The sequence below is a fragment of the Jatropha curcas genome, chromosome 1, assembly GCF_041381405.1.
Source record: "Jatropha curcas cultivar XTBG-Jc1 chromosome 1, XTBG_Jcur_1.0, whole genome shotgun sequence".
In the NCBI taxonomy this organism is placed as follows: domain Eukaryota; kingdom Viridiplantae; phylum Streptophyta; class Magnoliopsida; order Malpighiales; family Euphorbiaceae; genus Jatropha; species Jatropha curcas.
The window spans coordinates 23,377,962-23,398,030 of record NC_143151.1 but is presented as its reverse complement, the minus strand read 5'-3'; the positions used below and the strand labels follow the sequence as shown (position 1 = coordinate 23,398,030).

Sequence of the window (20,069 nt, the reverse complement as noted above, 5' to 3'; positions counted from 1 at the left end):
AAATAGAATAAAAGAAATAAAATAAAAAAAATAAAATAAAACGCCAAAGCACTAAGGATACGAAACATAAAAAACAAACACACACAATAAATTAACTATTTTTGGATTTAGTCTAAAGCAAGATTCTGATAGTGACATTAGAAAGTCATATCAGAGCAATATGCGTTTCTTTTAGACAAAAATCTTTTCACACAGAAAAAATTAGAACATAGCAAGTCTTTCATTTTCGAATATAGAAAGCAGTTTAGAACATACTTACAGAGTTCTAAAGTTACGAGTTTAGAACTAACATACCAAGTTCTCTTCTAATTGAGCAGAATTGACTTTCATTCAAAGGTTTAGTAAAGATATCTGCCAATTGCTTTTCTGTAGGAATGAACTCAATTACTATGTCACCTTTTTGTACATGATCACGTATGAAGTGATGTCTGAGTTCTATATGCTTGGTTCTAGAATGCTGAACTGGATTTTAGATAAATTGATGGCGCTTATGTTGTCACACTTGATTGGCACTGTTTCTAATTTCAGTCCATAGTCTGCCAACTGTTGTTTGATCCATAGAACTTGTGCAACACAACTTCCAGCAGCAACATATTCCTTCCAGTAGAAAGAGCAACAGATGTCTGTTTCTTGCTAAACCATGATACAAGGGCGCTACCCAGAAATTGACAAGTCCAGACGTGCTTTTTCTATCTATTCTGCTTCCTGCAAAATCAGAATCACTATACCCAACAAGATCAAATGTATCATCTTTAGAATACCACAGACCCAGATTAGAAGTTCCACAAAGATATCTTAATATTTTACAGCAATTAAATGAGATTCTTTGGGACACGATTGAAATCTAGCACATAGACAAACACTAAAGTGTATGTCTGGTCTGCTTGCCGTTAGATATAGTAAAGAACCAATCATACTTCTAAACAACTTGATATCCACATCCTTACCTTTTTCATCTTTTTCTAATTTTGAGGATGGACTCATTGGTGTACTACATACCTTGGCATTTTCCATTTTGAATCGTTTCAACAATTCTCTAGTATATTTTCTTGATTAATGAAAATTCCATTCTCACATTGTTTGATTTGAAGTCCAAGGAAGAAGTTTAATTCTCCCATCATACTCATTTCGAACTCACCCTGCATAATCTTAGAAAATTCCTTACAAAGAAGATCATTAGTAGATCCAAAGATTATGTCATCAACATAAATTTGTACAACTAGAATGTCATGTGCTTTATTTTTGATAAATAGTGTTGTATCAACCTTTCCTCTTGAAAAACCATTTTCCAATAGAAACTTACTTAATCTTTCATACCAAGCTCTAGGAGCTTGCTTCAAACCATAAAGAGCTTTAGTAAGTTTGTAAACATGATTAGGTTTATCAAAAATTTCAAAACCAGGAGGTTGTTCTACATACACTTCTTCATTTAGAAAACCAAAGCACTTTTCACATCCATTTGATACAACATGAAGTTTTTAAAACATGCAAATGCACAAAGCATTCTAATGGCCTCAAGTCTAGCAACCGGGGCAAAGGTCTCATCAAAATCGATGCCTTCCTCTTGGTTGTACCCTTGAGCCACTAATCTTGCTTTATTTCTCACAACGTTACCTTGTTCATCAAGCTTATTTCTAAACACCCATTTTGTTCCAATAACAGAATGGTTTTTAGGTCTAGAAACAAGTTTCCAAACTTGGTTTATCTCAAATTGATTTAGCTCTTCTTGCATAGCAAGAATCCAACTTTCATCATTTTGAGCATCTTCTAAATTTTTAGGTTCTAATTGAGAAACGAAAGCAACATTACCAAAATATCTTTTAAGTTGAGCTCTAGTCATCATCCTTTCTGAGGGATTATCCATAATGTCTTCTTGAGGATGATACTTATGAAATCGCCATTCTTTTGGTAATTGAGAATCTTCATTTTCTTTCTGGCATTTGACTTTCAACTATATTCTGATCTTCATGTTCAACTTCTGGTTCAGCCTGATTATCAGTGTTCTGCTCACTTTCTGGCTGTTCTAGTTGTTCTGATTGTTCATTCTGCTTTTCATGATTAGAATCTACAACATCATCACTTTCTAATGTTCTAGATGTAGAGTCAGATTCATCAAACACAACATGAATAGATTCTTCTACAACTAGAGTCTTTTTATTAAATACTCTATATGCTTTACTATTACTAGAATATCCCAGAAAAATACCTTCATAAGATTTAGCATCAAATTTAGCAAGATGATTTTTCTTGTTATCTAGAATAAAGCATTTGCACCCAAAAATGTGAAAATAACCAATATTTGGTTTTCTACCTTTGTATAGCTCATATGGAGTCTTTTTAAGTTTAGATCTTACCAAAGCCCTGTTTAGAATATAACAGGCAGTGTTAACTGCTTCTGCCCAGAAATACTTTGGTAGTTTAGAATCACTTAGCATGGTTCTGGCCATTTCTTGAAGTGTTCTATTCTTGCGTTCCACTACTCCATTTTGTTGAGGTGTTCTAGGTGCTGAGAAGTTATGGAAGATTCCTGACTCGTTGCAAAAAGCATCGAATTTCTGATTTTCAAATTCTCCTCCATGATCACTTCTAATTGCGTGATGTTGTATCCTTTCTCATTTTGTATTCTCTTGCAAAGATGAACAAACATGTCATATGACTCATCCTTATTTCTAAGGAAGAGTGTCCAGGTGAATCTAGAGTAATCATCTACAATAACAAATGCATAGAATTTTCCTCCAAGACTAGAAGGAGTAATTGGACGAATAGATCAAGGTGTAGCAATTCTAAAGGTCTAGAAGTAGAAACCATGCCCTTGGATTTAAAAGATGTTCTGGTTTGTTTGCCCATTTGACAAGCATCACAAATGTGATCTTTTTCGAATTTCAACTTTGGCAAACCTCGAACCAAATCTTTCTTAGACAGTTTAGAAATAAGGTGCATGCTTGCATGTCCAAGTCTTCTATGCCATAACCAACTAGAATTATCAACAGAAACTAAACATATATCCTGGTTATGCATATCAGAGAGATCTACTAGGTATATATTTCCAAACCTTTTTCCAACGAATAAGGTTTTATTATCATGCATGTTCTGAACTTCACAATGAGAAGGTTCAAAGATCACTCTTCTATTTTTATCACAAATCTGACTAACACTTAACAAGTTATAATGTAATCCTTCTACTAAGCATACATCTTCTATTGAAGGATTAGAACCTACCACACCAATACCAACGATTTTACCTTTTGCTTTGTCTCCAAAGCTTACTGTACCTCCCTTTTTCTTTTCTAATCTGGTGAACTTCTTTCTATCACCAGTCATATGCCTAGAGCAAGCGCTGTCCATGTACCACATTCTTGTTTTCAGCTCACTCCTTAGGCACACCTGAAAAGATCAAGCAGATTTAGGTACCCAACTCATATTGGGTCCTGGAGGGTTAGTGGTAACAGGTGCATTTAGCTTACTATGATTTTTCTTTCTGTTGAAACTTTGATATTCTAAAGTCACAACATTAGAAAGCATTTTTCTTATTAAAACACGATTCAGTTTAGAAATGCTATCATAGCTAGAACTTGTCTTTCTTTAGAAAACGATTCTGAAATTGATTTTAGAATTCTAATCTCAGTTTTCAAAGATTCATTTTCAGAATTCAGATTTTTACATTTTTCTTCAAGATGTGTCAGATTTTCAGAAAATCGATTATTACAATTTTTAAGATCTTTGATTTCTGTGATAAGATCTTTGCATGTAACTTCTTGATAAAAAGCATCTTTTAAATGATTACTTTCAGATTTAATTTTCTGAAATCTTTCTTTAGAACTTTATGCTTTCTAACAAGCTTTTCAAACTCATTGCAAAGATTATTGTAAGTATTAGAAGATCATTTTCTGATTCAGGTTCAGAAATACTTACAGTGCTTTCTTCATGCTTCTGGACCGTTGCATTTGTTTCGTTGATTTCAGCTTTCTGTGTTGAAGTCAGAGTACTGATTTCTTTGGAGTCAGAATCGATAGTAGCCATTAACAGATATTAGCAATTTCTTCTTGATCACTGTGGCTTTCAGAATTAGAATATCTGAATCACTCCAAGCAGCTACGAAAGCCTGCTTCAGCTTCTCTTTCGTTGACTTCTTTTTCAATTTAGGACAATTAGGCTTGATATGTCCAGGTTTGTTGCATTCATAACAAACCACTTCAGAAGGTTCTTTCTTAGGTAAGTTACATTTTTGGGTGGAAAGTTCTTTTTGTTAAACTTTTTCTGTGGCCTTCCACTCTTTCTATAGAACTTTTTGAATCTTTTAGCAACGAGTGCTAAATCATCACTATCAAGGAAGAACTTTCTTCACTAGAATCTACTCTCAAAGCCAGTCCTTTCTTTTTCTTATCTTCTATGTCAAAGAAGATTTCATTTCTTCTGAAACAAGAGCTCCTATAAGATAATCATAAGTGAGGGAGTCTCTTTGTAATTCATGACAGTTCCTATAGAATCCCATTTTTTAGGTAGAATTCTAAGGATTTTCTTAACAAGCTCATCTTCTGAAATTTCCTTACCGAGAGTTCTCAAAGGATTAACTATATTAGTAAATCTAGAATTTAACTCTGCAATAGTTTCTCCTTCTTTCATACTAAACATTTCATATTCTCTCCAAAGGATATTTATTCATTCCTTTACTCTATCTGTACCCTCATAGGTGACTTTAAGTTTTTCCCATACTTCTGTCGCGATTTACATCCAGACACTTTGTTGTATTCTGTTGCATCTAAAGCACAATGAAGAATATTGATAGCTTTTGCATTTATAGCAATATCATTCCAATCAGCATCTGTATATTCTTCTTCTTTTTCTAACAATCTCATCTCCTACAATTTCATGGGAATACGAGGACCAGTGAAACATTCCTCCAGCAGTTTATATCAACTGATTTCATGAATTTTCCATTCTAGTTTTCCAATAAGAGTAATTAGAACCATTGAACAAAGGAGGTCTAGAAACAGATTGACCTTCTAAGAAGTAAGAGGAAGTGGGTTGCCATGGGATCTTATCTCTTAAGCGGTTAAGCTTCGGTAAGTCAAGAGCCAAGCTCTGATACCAGATTGTGGGTCCCGTATATGTATGGCACAACCCAAGAGGGGGGTGAATTGGGTTTTCTAAAAAATAAATTTTAGAATTTAAAACAAATATAGAATTCTAAGTGCAGCGGAAAAATAAGAACTTGTAGAATAGTTATGGATTAGAACTTCCTCACAATGTTCTATTCAAAAAATAGAAAGACTATGCAAAGTGCAGCTATTGATTAGAACTGCTTCACAATGTCTTATTCATATAGAACTGCTTTATGAGGAAAGCTATTGAATTAGAACTTCCTCATAAAGTTTAGAAAATCATATAAGACTGTGTGAGACAGTTATTGAAATTAGAACTGCTTCAAAGCCTTAATCAAGTATCAGAACTACTTTATGATGGAAAGCTATTGTAATTAGAACTTCCTCATAAAGTTTAGAAAATTAATTAGAAACCCAAGTAGTGAAATATACTGTGAATAGAAGACGATTTAGAACTTGGTATATTCACTTATCAGAATTCAGAGTTCTAATATCAGAGAAGATAAGACTTATTCCAGTTTTAGAACATCAGAATCATTAACAACTTTAGCATTTCTAAAATATAAACAGAAGTGTAAAAAGCAGTATCAAGCAAACTTCAGAAATTAAAAAGATCAACACAGTGATTTATAGTGTTCGGCACTAACTCGCCTACATCCACTCCCCAAGACTCATCTTGAGATCCTCAACTATGTTATCTCTTTTCAAGGGTAAGAGACAAACCAACAATACAAGGCAATAGATCAACACTAGATCTACCCTTTATCCCACTAGATTTTCAAAGGTTTAGTTAACCTCAACCCTTTCTGTTTTTGGCAGAGTACAGAAACTCAATTCAAGATTAGAATCTCTTACGAAGAAGGTTGCTTGATAACCTCTTTCCAATAGCTTTTCACCTAAGCTATTACACAAATGTTTATCAAATAAAAATTTCTACAAAGATTACAGAATCTAAATAGACAGAAAGAAATGCATATATAAGCACAAAAAACAGTTTTTCAGATTAGAAAACCGTTTAGAAACAGAACCGTTTTTCAAAAGTAGTTATAAAAATTTTTTCTCTTAAAGATAAAACGTGAAGTAAAGATGAAAAGAAAAATGGGGGTAGAGAGTAAGTTTTGAGAGATAAAGATGTGATCAATAAGTGAATACTCTTAAAACGAAAACTCTTTCTTCCACTAAGTTCAAAGAGTGAAAACTCCTTTTATAGAGAGATTTGTGACTCTCGCTTTTGGAAAGTGGATATTTATTTTGAAATCAGAATATTTGTTTTCCTTATTTGGAAGATACGAAATCTTAGTTACCAAAAATTTATTTTATCCTTTTGGTAAGAGAATAAAAGACGATCTTCCTTTCCTTTAAACGAAAAGATTTTCGAAAGCATTTTATTTGAAAATATTTTCGAAAAGATACTACTTACTAAAAACGAAAAGATATAATCTTCCTTCGTTTTATGTAAGAGAATAAATTAAAATCCTTTAGATCTTCAAAGAGAATTTCGGAAAAGAAAGCATACGATTTATTACCAAAATCGTTAGAGACATAATCTCTTTAATTTTAGGTAATTGAATCATTTTGATTTTTAAAGAATATTTTCGAAAACGAATTTTTGACAAAAGAATTTATTTTTGAAGAATCTAATTTCCGAAAAATATTTTTGATGAGAGAAAGATTAGTTTGTGTGCTTATAGATGAATTTTCTCCCTATCCTACAAAGTATCCTAAATGCCTAACCACTAGGGTCTTCGGATATCTTCACACACATGTAAGACTTGCCTTGTTCGTTTTCTTTCCATAAGAATTCTGCTAAAATCATATTAGCACAAATAATATAATTTAAATTTATTCGTTTTGTTGTAATCATCAAAATTCCAAGATTAGAATTTGACCCTTGAGCCAACAAGCAGTAGATGGAAGTGATGAGATCAAGAAAGGACAAAATCAACACCAACAATCTAATATGAATCAGACGACAAAGGGAGAGAATCAACAAAATCATGGAAATGCAAAGATAGACAATAAAATGATTGATTTGAATATGAAGCCCCTTCGATTTCATGAACAAGCTCCGAAGGATCAAGTTAGCTATTTTTAATGATTAAACTAGTTTCTATTTATATTCTCAATATTTTATTTTGAATCAATGACTTTGCAAAATACACTCAATGAAAACTTCGATTCACACTTATTGTAAAGGTTTATTTGGTATTATCATTGTTAAAGTATTTTATCTAAATATTATTGTAATTCTTGAAACACATAAGTAAATATATATACTCACTCTGTCCTAAAGGATTGTTCTTTTGTTCATAAATATAAATCGTTTTGAGAATATCACGAGTGATTAATCAAGTTTTTCAATTTTAATTTTATTTATATTAAATGCAATACTTATTATAACTTAATAATATTAATAGTCGATACCTTGGTTACTCCTGCCGACACTACGACAGATTAGCAGATACTCCTGTCGACACTACGACACTGGATCGTGTAGAGAACTGACCTCGTAGATTTGATTTCGGACCGTTTTATCTTTCAGTGATTTTTTTCATATTTTGTATAGTACATTACATTTACAATTCCATTCTTACATTGTTACTGTGTTGATCTTGATGATGATGCTTGTGGTTATGATGTACATATATGTCAATTTTTGACAGTGGAAAAAATTGTGATTTTTAATATTATTAAATTATTTTTTTGCCTATAATTATATTTTGCGACCGAACTGCAACCAAAGTATAATCGAGAATTTGCAACTGATTTGCGACCGAGTTTGATAATTGCGACCGACACTTTTTGCGACCGATTTCTAATTAGCAACCGATTTTGATCGGTCGCTAATTTGCGACCGCTTAGTAATTCGATCGCAAAATAATTTGCGATGAGCACCTTTGCGACCGATTAATGTCCGTCGCAAATCGGTCGCTAATTCCATTTAGCGACCGATTTCTCATAATTTGCGACCAATTGTCTGTCACAATTTTGCGATTTTTTTGTAGTGATATGCATTCGGCCCACACTCAACCTATTTAACATTTTAATTCATTAAAAAAATTTCATTATAATTTTAATTAGTTCTTTTACTAATGAGTTACCTATGCAATTGATTAGGCTACATTAGATCAAAAAGGCCAAATGCATATATTTGCCCCTAAAGTTTGCGCGATTTACCTTGCGGCATCCTCATGTTTGCAAGGGACCTATCATGACTATACACTTTCATATTTCAGTAATAATCATGTCCCTTGGCAAAATTCATGAAGTAGGAGTCTGATTCATGCAAGATGCAGTCTTCTTACTCATCAAGGAAACCCATCAGAAAGTGACGAAGTCATTTGTTATCCCGAGCAGCATTATAGTGAACCAAGCAAGCAGTGCATTATTCAGGATGAGACTGCTTATCCCAAAGAATAGCCATCGAACTATAATAATCTTGAACTAATTGACCTAGAAATTGACAAAGATGAAGGAGTTCTTGATCAATTTGATATTGTGAACTTTGATCAGTGACAGTGTGAGTGGTTGCCAAAAAATCCTAAACATCCATAGTTAATTGATTTTAAGTGGGGTTGTATTGGTGAGCCAACTCATGATTTTAGCATTATCAGCTTCCCAATCAACAATACAAATGGCATAATCAGTAGCAGTATTTATTGGTTTGATGATACTACCCGAATCATAACCCCAAAGTTTGTGACCTTGCAAGAACCATTGCATTTATTGTTTCCAAGAATGAATTAGTATCATCTAAAACAAGTTGAATGGGATGAACAATATCATAAGAGGAATAAGACATTTGAGATGGTTGTGGAAGGTGTGAAGGCTTAAAGGAGAAGAGCCGAAGCCTGTAAAAAGAAAAAAAAATTGCCTAGAAAGGCTTTGATACAAAGTTGAATAAGAAGGAATTTGTATTGCATTGCTATGAGATTTACATTATACAACACTCCTTATATAGGTGTACAAGGTATATGAAAAAGGAAAAAAAGGATTATAATCAGATACATTAGGATCAGAATCAGATGCATAATTGAATACACTAGGATCAAATCAGATACACAAGAATCATAATCAGATGTACTAGGATTGGTTCAAATATACTAGGATCACTTAGGATTTTATTCTAACAAATCATATCCATTGTTTTTTCTTTGAATTTAACTAATTAAACAACTAATGTGTTTTTTTTTTCTTTTTTTTTTGTCATTTTAAGTTAAACAGGTATTTTTACCATACTTTCTAATTTAAACCACCTATAAAACAACTAACATAACAAGTAATAGTTACTACAACCACTAACAACTATTAAAACAACTAATTGCTGAACATGCCATATAGAGATTACTTATTTTAACTAGCTAAATAAAATGTCTAACAACAAAGCTAATAAACCTTCACTAAAAACCGTCTATCACAAAATTGGGGAGCTATACCCCCAGTTCCTCCTTCTCTCTGTCTCTATCCTCGCTTAGGTCCATATTTGTTAACAATAGTTATCAAACTTAAAATATCACTTCTCACCCTCAACATATTTAACATTTTAATTCACTCAAAAACTTCATATAAATTTAATTAGTTTTGTTAATGAGGTACCTATGTAATGGAATTATACTAAGTTAGATCATAAATTAGATTCTTTCATTTTAATTTTTCACTCTTATTTCATTTTAATTTATTTTGAAAAGTTTTAATCATTGTACTATCTTTTTGAAAAATTTTGAATATTTTCATCGTTGTACTATCCTTTTTGAGAAATTTTAAATTATTACAATTATAAAGTTTGTTATTTCTTTGTTTGGTATATATATGATTACCCTTCTCATAATATATATTATTTATTTTTTATATGGCAATCACAGGAAAAAATGTTATGTATGTGCATTAGCGGTTGATAAAATCTAATATGGTAGAAAAACACCAAAAATAGAATCAAAGCGTTTTCCTTTGACCTAACCTAACTTACCTAAACTGGATCCATTGGTCCACTTATGAATCAAATCAATGAAATTAATTAAAGATTATTATTGAAATTAGAGTATTTCTAGCTATACACTTAGAAAAAAAAAATCGGAATATTTATTAGAAAATCTTTAATTTCATGTCCATAGCCCATCTAGGTAAATTTTTTCTATATATAGGTCTACTACCTACATCTTTCTACCATCATCTAATTGGCCAAAGCAAGTCATAATTAGAAGACAGAAAGAGTTCATAGGTGAGACAACATTTTATTTTTATCTTTAATTTTGTTTTTCTCCTGCTAATTCAATTGTCTGTTGATCTTCCTTTACCTAATGAATCTGTAATTTGTAATGCAGTCATGGCAGTACGCTACGTCCAAACCGTGCCTCAACATCATCAGGAAGACGACCAAGATAAACCTTTAGTTTTCGACGCGAAAGTTTTTAGCTACAAATCTAACGTTCCGCAACAGTTTATTTGGCCTGACGATGAAAAGCCAACCCCTAATGCACCAGAACTCCTTGTTCCACAAATCGACCTAGGTGGCTTCCTTTCCGGGGACCCTGTCGCTGCAATGGAGGCTTCTAAGCTTGTGGACGAAGCTTGCAGGAAGCATGGTTTCTTTCTCATCGTTAACCACGGCGTCGATAAAAAACTGATAGAAGATGCCCATCTCTATATGGACAGCTTCTTTGCATTACCCCTCTCTGAAAAACAAAAGGCTCAGAGGAAACTTGGCGAACACTGTGGATATGCCAGCAGCTTCACTGGCAGGTTTTCCTCTAAACTTCCATGGAAAGAAACTCTATCTCTTCGTTACTCGGCAGACAAGAATGAGCCCAATGTTGTTCATCAGTATCTCCATAACACAATGGGCGAAACTTTCTCGGAATTCGGGTATTGCTCACTAACAATCTAAACAATTTTATAAACAAATAAACATTAATTTCTTTATTCTAATCATAAATAAATTAAATTTCTGCAGGAGGGTGTACCAGGAGTACAGTGAGGTGATGAGCAATCTAGCACTGGAAATCATGGAACTACTTGCAATGAGCCTTGGAGTAAGCAGAAGGCAATTCAGAGAATTTTATGAAGAAAACGATTCTATATTGAGGGTTAATTACTATCCTCAATGCCCAAAACCCGAGCTTGCTTTAGGAACTGGTCCTCATTCCGATCCTACTTCCCTAACCATTCTTCACCAAGATCAAGTAGGCGGTCTTCAAGTATTTGTAGACAATCAATGGCAAAATATCAGCCCGAATTTCCAAGCCTTCGTCGTTAACATTGGCGACACCTTCATGGTACGTAAAAAGTTTATTTCCATCTTTAACTTGATTACAAATATGTTTTCTAACCTTTTACTTCTTGGTTCGAAGGCTTTATCAAACGGGAAATACAAGAGCTGCTTGCATAGAGCAGTGGTGAATAATGAGACACCAAGAAAATCAATTGCTTTCTTTCTGTGTCCTAAGGGTGATAGGGTTGTGAGTCCACCAAGTGAACTTGTAGACGATGACAATCCAAGAACATATCCAGATTTTACTTGGCCCATGCTTCTTGAATTTACACAGAAGCATTACAGATCTGATATGAAGACTCTTGAAGCTTTCAGTAATTGGCTTCCACAACAGAAAAATTAAGTGGGTAATAATAATGTCACTGTTAACCCGGTTTGGGATAAGTTCTTTGTTCAATATATAAGACTTAGGATAATTCCCTCCTCTTGAGCTAGCTTTTGGAGATGGAATTAGGTCCGGTTTATCTTGTAATAGTCGCAATTAAATAAATTGGAAACAGTTTCGGTATGTATTGGAAGACAAATAGCAAAAACTCAAGAATAAAATCCCAGTTCGGTGACTATAGCTAGCTTTTTGGTCAAACAAAAGGCAAGAATAATAACATATGGGCATTCAATAGAAGGTTTGATTTGCTATATTTTTGTATTTTTCTTTCATAATATAAAAAGATAATCCTATCCTAACATTAAAAAAATAAAAAAAAAGGCAAAAAGAATAGAAAGTTTAAAACCTATTAGTATTTAATACTATGAAAACTACTTGGTTACTCTTGAAATATGGGTCATCCTTCCACCAAGCCGATGAATAAATTTTATTTCAAAGATTTTATAGCGTTACGATTTTTTGTCTTTTTTTTCTCTCACGAAATAGTTTGTCATACTCTCATTTGTCTTATGTATATTTATTAAATTGGATGAGTATGCGGGTATGCTTATAAGCCAAATATATATAATAGGAAAATTATTTACCTCCCATACACCAAACTAATAAATAATTACGGTTATGACTATTTTATCCTTTCTTTTCTCAGTGAATTATCAGAATACCCTCATTTTTTTATTTGTTTCTATTTGATTATCATTGAACTGGCTTGATTGTATCATCCCATACACTCGTTATAGATAAGTGTAATCCTAAATGGTAGTCTTATCTCAATTTAGGTGAATTACATAACAAATAAGGAAATACAGTCTGTGATTTTCCTTTTCATCCTAAATGGGTTCTTAGCTATTTAGTTCATGAGTTTTAGTCCAAAATACTATTATATCTCTACTGTTTGACAAAATCACTAATATTTCTCTGAGATTTAGCTCATTAATATTTAATTCTTCCGTCTAAAAAATGTCATTTTTAATCGTTAAATGATGGACCAAATAATAATCAATAATTCCCCTCAAAAAAAATAATACGATATTTTTTTGACAAATAATAATAATAATACGATATTAAATGTAAATAATTAAATAGTCAAATATTATAAAATCTTCCATACAAAAAGAAAGTACTTTTGAAGGAAAAAAATTAAATGATTTAATGATATTAAACCTCAGGAATATTGAATCAGTGATTTGTCAAATAATGGAAATATGATAGAAATTTCCGTCACACTTAAGAGAGTAATTTTGTAATTTTGAATCAGTATACTATTACTTTTTGTAATTTTTTTAAATAATTAATCCCTTTAAACAAATTTAAATTTAAATTTTTGAAATTGAAGTTTCGAAGCTCAATAGTTAACATATATTGCTCATCATGTAATTATTTAAGTAGTTACTTTCTCAAAAATATAAAATTGTAGGTTTTATAAAAATTTGAACATTTTAAAAATATTTTTAAATGCAAATCTTTTGTAAGTGATATATCAGGTCTGAAGGCAAGTATAAAACTTTTACACAGATAAAGCACTTAATCTATTATAAAGAAGTTAGAACCTGAATATCAACTCTATTTTGGGTTACTGAAAACAAACAATTTAATTCTGGTTTATAATCTATCAATTAAATATATAATCTATAAATATAGTGGATACGAGGGGAATAACTTTTAATAGATAAATAAATATATATAATATTTATCTTTGTAAAATTTAAGATATCTTAAAATAACCTTAGTCTTAACCAACTAAAAAATTTTAACTTAAAAATATATATAATATTTTATAATTTGATCGGATGTTTTTGAATTTTTAATAGATAAATAAATATAAATAATTAAGTATTTCAAAATTTTAAATTTTTACTATTATTATCTTATTATGTCTAATATATTTTATTTATTAGATATTATGTAAAAATAATAATTTAATAATTTTAATAATTTATTTACTAAATTTATAATTTAACTTCAACATTATTATTTTAAAATATATGTAAATGAGGTATTTGAAAGTTTTTACATTTTTTTGAATTTTTTTAAATAAATATATCTTGATGATTTAGATTTCATTTAAAAAGAGTATAATTAAATTTTTTTTAATTACAAATTTCACTCTAATTTGGTTAGCCAAAGAATAAGATAAAAAAATTATTATTTTTAACATCTCGAATTTAATTAGTTATATTGATATCTTATATAATTTATATCCTATTTCTATTAAAGAATAATTTTATTATAATTTTTTAAAATGCTTGATGATTTGATTGGCTAAAAAAATAAAAATTTATCATTATTTATAAATATTTAATTTAATTTATTAGATTGCTTTCTTATTCTATTTTTAATGTATAATTATTTACTACAAAGATTCAGTGAAAGTTTATTAACAAAAAATGTAAATTAATTATTAAACGTATAATAGAAGCTATATGATAGTTTTTGTAAATTAATTTGGTTTTTCTTTAAAAAATAAAATGAAAGCAATTAACGTATAATAAAAACTGTATGAATTAGTATGTTAACATAGAATCAAAAAACAAAATTACTGTATATATAAAGTGTAATATAATTTAACCATTCAATCTAAATAAGAATTTATATTTTAATATTATATAAATAAAAAATTAAACGAGAATTAAGAATGAACATATAATGAGCATAGTCAACGTGCAACACATATCATAAACAAGACTAGTATAGATAAATATACAAATGTGCCAAAATATATGAACTGACAAAAAGGATTTTTAATACAATTAATATTACAATATCAGAAATAAATTTGCTTCCTACTTACGCTATATACTAACCATAAATTTTGCTTCCTAACTAAGTAAAATTGTTGTACTTCTAATTTTTGATATTTAATTTCATTAAGTTCCTAATATATATATATATATATATTTAATACCATATAAGAATAAAAAAATATATCAAGAGAAAAGATTTAGGTACTACTTGAGGCTATGGAGGTTATAGATTTTTTTTTCTTTGTATTACCACAGGTATCCCCAGTCTCAAGTCGGCCCACTAAAAGTAAATGCTTTTAGTGAGTATTTATTCCCATCCATGAGGTCTTAACCTCACTTGAGGGGGAAAAGTACCGAACCACTAATCCCAACACTCGTTTTTGAAGGTTATGGATTTTTAATATCACATAAAAACAATATCAACACTTAAAAGGTTATGGATTTTTAATATTATACAACAACTTCCACTTCTGCATGAGGCTATGGAAGTCACACACCACTATAAAAAAGGATCGACAGTTTGTCGACCAGTGATCCATTGTAAGTGAAATTAATATTATTAGGATAAGTTTATCAATAGTAGATATGCAAGAGTTGGCCACTTATCTGCATTTATTACTTTCAAGAGGCCATTATTTCTAAGGTTCAAGCTAAATCTCAAAATCATGAAGAAGGTTCCAGTCAACCTTACTTAGTTGATGCTACACAACTTACATATACAGGAAGTAGGTGGTATTAAAAAGCAACAAATTTATGGCCTCGGTTCGCAAGCTTCCATTTTCTTTAGTCACTCTACCACCTCTAGCTCTTCTGCTGCATCCCACCGTCAAGAACAACACAATGAAAATATTGCTGCTCGAATTCAGGAGATATTGGAGCAGTAAATGAAAGAGATGAGATGCAATATGAACAGGAGCTGCGACAACAGTTACAGCAATAAGTGCAATAGCAAGTTAGAGAGCTTATTTGCTCTCATTCTCCCCTATCCTATGCAATGTATTTGCACCACCAGAGCATAGTTTGCAACAACCTGGACTACGTCCTTCTACGGATATTCATAATAATGGTGATGGAGATGCTACTACCTAGATACGGTACTTTAACTACTTTATATTTATGTGAGAAATAATTTAGTATTAATGAAACAGTGTTTTAATTGTGAGATCATAAATTTATTAGTACTTGTAAGATTTTAAGTTCACATTTTACTTATGGAATGGAATTTAGTTATTGCAAACCTTTAAATACATTTATAATATATATATGTGATGCGGAGCAACTGGCACTTAAATATATGGAAGACTTGGATCGCTGCAAATCCAAGAAGAAGGAGCACGGGCGTGCTGGAGCGTGCTAGACTCTAGAAGTCCAGGACACGAGACGCGCCCAAGACCAAGAAACACAGGCACGCCCGTGCCACAACTAACCCGCCCGTGCTAGCCTCTGGAAATCCTAGCACGCCCGTGTCATGCAAGCACGCTCGTGCTGACGAGACTACGAAGAATCAAGTTTTGGCACGCCCATGACATGCCAAGCACACCCCATGCTAGCCCCTGAGAATCTACGGCACGCCCGTGCCGCCTCCCTCACTAAGGTTTAGTTTATCTACGAATTTTGTGCTATTTTTAGGGTTTTATAACTTTTAGCTTAAACCTATAAATAAGTTATTTGTATTATTGGCAAGGATTACCTTTGATTATTATTCATATCAATAAACTTCTTGAGAGTTTTAATTCTCTATTTTATTTGTCAGATCATACGTTATTGATCAAAACTCCTAACAGAGTATAATCATTATTCCCAATCACGTAACCGTCCCATGTCAGTTGGTATCAGAGCCGAAAGGTGAAGTATCTCCATGGCCGACAATCATGAGACACGACTCATAGTCTTAGAGGCGAGGTTCGGAGAGTTAACCGAACAAATTAGATAGTTGACTCTCACAATTCAACAAGGCAACCCACAACCTGCAACTCCAAATCAGCGGCAACCAGATTATGAAGGCACTAAAATCGTAACAGGCCGAGATTATAAAAACAATGGTGAAAACTTTCATAATGGATACAAAATGAAGGTAGATCTTCAACCTTTCTGAGGATCACTAGATATTGAAAGCACTCTTGATTGGCTAGCGGAGGTCAAATGATTCTTTAAGGTTATGAATGTTGAGGATGAACGTAAAGTCTCCATTGTGGCCTATAAACTGAAAGGAGGAGCAGCAGCATGGTGGCAATTGTTCAAGGATTGAACCTGCGTGGGATTGGATTTTAATGAAACAAATGATTGAGCAACATTTCCTTCCTAGTGATCACTCTCAAATTTTGTATAACAGGTATCATGACTGTTTTTATGGAAACTGAAAGGTTGATGAGTATACGGAAGCGTTTTTGAGATTACAGGCTCGTTGTGACAATTGTGAAACCTAATCCTAGCAGGTAGCTCATTACCAGAGTGGATTGAACCATGATATAATGTGTATGATGGGTGTAGCTGCAATTTTCACATTGGCAGATGCAATTGAGATGGCCAAACGTGCAGAAGATAGAATTAACTGGCAGCCTCGGCAACCGTCTAATCGTAATCAGAACTTCAGGCAATAATATTCATTCGGAAATCAACAGTTCAATAGAAATTTCGATGGATAGAATTCAAGAGCAGCAACTCCTATTAATAACCAAAATTCACAGTAGCCCTCAACAGAAGAAAAGAAAGACTCCCGAGGAAAGGTACCCATGGCAGACAGAAACAATAAGTTGTGTAACGCCCCATTTTTTTCCTGTGTTTTAATAGTAGTTTACCGGTCTGTGAATAGTACCACCGGTCCGGAAGTTGGTATTATTTTTGGTCCGAAAAATTACTATTTATATTTTATATTTTATTTAACATTTTTGGAGCATGTATGCATGGTTTTTATGGGTAGAAAGTAAGTAAGGAATATTTTTGGAGAATTTAGATACTTAGTGAATAGTGAATTATGGTGTTATATTAAGTAAGGAAATTTGAGCAATTATTTTTTTTATGGAGGAAAATTGAGGAATTATTTTTATGGAATAAATTAGAGACTTTTGTGGAGATAAATAATATTTTGAAGGAATTTAATTGGAGAATATTTGGAGAGAAGACCAAAATACCCTCCAATTTGGAGAAAAGACCAAAATACCCCCTTAGTTGCTTTAATAAAGCAACTATCAATTATTGAGCACCAACTTTTGCCTTCTTCTTCTCCATACACGTTTCCTTCTTCTCCTTCTTCTTCTTCTTCTTCTTCTTCATTTTCTTCAATTCCTACTTAGTAAACACCAATCCAACTTGATTTAAGGCATACATCTTAGAGAGTGAAGCTAGAGAAGTAATCTTTGGTGACTAATTTCAAGGAATTTGGTGATTTTCCTACTTGGGTCAAGTAAGTGATTTTATGATAAGTGAATTATTTTTGGATTTAGAGTTGTCTTTTAGCATATACATGCTTAATCATGCTCCAATTACTTCTTTTCTTTGTTTTCTTTATTTGATTTTGAGTTTCTTTATTTGCATGACACGGGCGTGCTAGGATTTCCAGAGGCTAGCACGGGCGGGTTAGTTGTGGCACGGGCGTGCCTGTGTTTCTTGGTCTTGGGCGCGTCTCGTGTCCTGGACTTCTAGAGTCTAGCACGCTCCAGCACGCCCGTGCTCCTTCTTCTTGGATTTGCAGCGATCCAAGTCTTCCATATATTTAAGTGTCAGTTGCTCCGCATCACATATATATATTATAAATGTATTTAAAGGTTTGCAATAACTAAATTCCATTCCATAAGTAAAATGTGAACTTAAAATCTTACAAGTACTAATAAATTTATGATCTCACAATTAAAACAACTGTTTCATTAATACTAAATTATTTCTCACATAAATATAAAGTAGTTAAAGTACCGTATCTAGGTAGTAGCATCTCCATCACCATTATTATGAATATCCGTAGAAGGACGTAGTCCAGGTTGTTGCAAACTATGCTCTGGTGGTGCAAATACATTGCATAGGATAGGGGAGAATGAGAGCGAATAAGCTCTCTAACTTGCTATTGCACTTATTGCTGTAACTATTGTCGCAGCTCCTGTTGATATTGCATCTCCATCTCTTTCATTTACTGCTCCAATATCTCCTGAATTCGAGCAGCAATATTTTCATTGTGTTGTTCTTGACGGTGGGATGCAGCAGAAGAGCTAGAGGTGGTAGAGTGACTAAAGAAAATGGAAGCTTGCGAACCGAGGCCATAAATTTGTTGCTTTTTAATACCACCTACTTCCTGTATATGTAAGTTGTGTAGCATCAACTAAGTAAGGTTGACTGGAACCTTCTTCATGATTTTGAGATTTAGCTTGAACCTTAGAAATAATGGCCTCTTGAAAGTAATAAATGCAGATAAGTGGCCAACTCTTGCATATCTACTATTGATAAACTTATCCTAATAATATTAATTTCACTTACAATGGATCACTGGTCGACAAACTGTCGATCCTTTTTTATAGTGTGTGTGACTTCCATAGCCTCATGCAGAAGTGGAAGTTGTTGTATAATATTAAAAATCCATAACCTTTTAAGTGTTGATATTGTTTTTATGTGATATTAAAAATCCATAACCTTCAAAAACGAGTGTTGGGATTAGTGGTTCGGTACTTTTCCCCCTCAAATGAGGTTAAGACCTCATGGATGGAGTAAATACTCACTAAAAGCACTTTACTTTTTAGTGGGCCGACTTGAGACTGGGGATACCTGTGGTAATACAAAGAAAAAAAAATCTATAACCTCCATAGCCTCAAGTATGTACCTAAATCTTTTCTCTTGATATATTTTTTTATTCTTATATGGTATTAAATATATATATATATATATATATATATATATATATATATATATATATATATATAGGAACTTAATGAAATTAAATATCAAAAATTAGAAGTACAACAATTTTACTTAGTTAGGAAGCAAAATTTATGGTTAGTATATATAGCGTAAGTAGGAAGCAAATTTATTTATGATATTGTAATATTAATTGTATTAAAATCCTTTTTGTCAGTTCATATATTTTGGCACATTTGTATATTTATCTATACTAGTCTTGTTTATGATATGTGTTGCACGTTGACTATGCTCATTATATGTTCATTCTTAATTCTCGTTTAATTTTTTATTTATATAATATTAAAATATAAATTCTTATTTAGATTGAATGGTTAAATTATATTACACTTTATATATACAGTATTTTTTTTTTTTGATTCTATGTTAACATACTAATTCATACAGTTTTTATTATACGTTAATTGCTTTCATTTTATTTTTTAAAGAAAAACCAAATTAATTTACAAAAACTATCATATAGCTTCTATTATACGTTTAATAATTAATTTACATTTTTTGTTAATAACTTTCACTGAATCTTTTGTAGTAAATAATTATACATTAAAAATAGAATAAGAAAGCAATCTAATAAATTAAATTAAATATTTATAAATAATGATAAATTTTTATTTTTTTAGCCAATCAAAATCATCAAAGCATTTTAAAAAATTATAATAAAATTATTCTTTAAT

General features: G+C 31.7%; 1 protein-coding gene across 1 annotated transcript; it reads left to right on the top strand.

Annotated features, from left to right (window-relative positions):
• The first annotated feature begins 10,361 nt into the window (after positions 1 to 10,361).
• Positions 10,362 to 11,763, top strand: LOC149499185 (gibberellin 20 oxidase 1-like). Its single transcript, XM_089717316.1, has 3 exons — positions 10,362 to 10,964; positions 11,053 to 11,374; positions 11,450 to 11,763. The coding sequence occupies exons 1-3, from the start codon at positions 10,426 to 10,428 to the stop codon at positions 11,711 to 11,713; spliced, it is 1,125 nt and encodes a 374-aa protein (XP_089573442.1). The 5' UTR covers positions 10,362 to 10,425; the 3' UTR covers positions 11,714 to 11,763.
• The last annotated feature ends 8,306 nt before the right edge of the window (positions 11,764 to 20,069 follow it).

What these genes read in the sequence shown, in the direction of transcription:
- LOC149499185 (XM_089717316.1), top strand. Translation starts at nt 10,426, where the DNA reads ATGGCAGTACGCTACGTCCAAACCGTGCCTCAACATCATCAGGAAGAC. An exon ending in GAAACTTTCTCGGAATTCGG is followed by an intron (nt 10,965 to 11,052) that starts GTATTGCTCACT and finishes AAATTTCTGCAG; the next exon opens with GAGGGTGTACCAGGAGTACA. An exon ending in ACATTGGCGACACCTTCATG is followed by an intron (nt 11,375 to 11,449) that starts GTACGTAAAAAG and finishes CTTGGTTCGAAG; the next exon opens with GCTTTATCAAACGGGAAATA.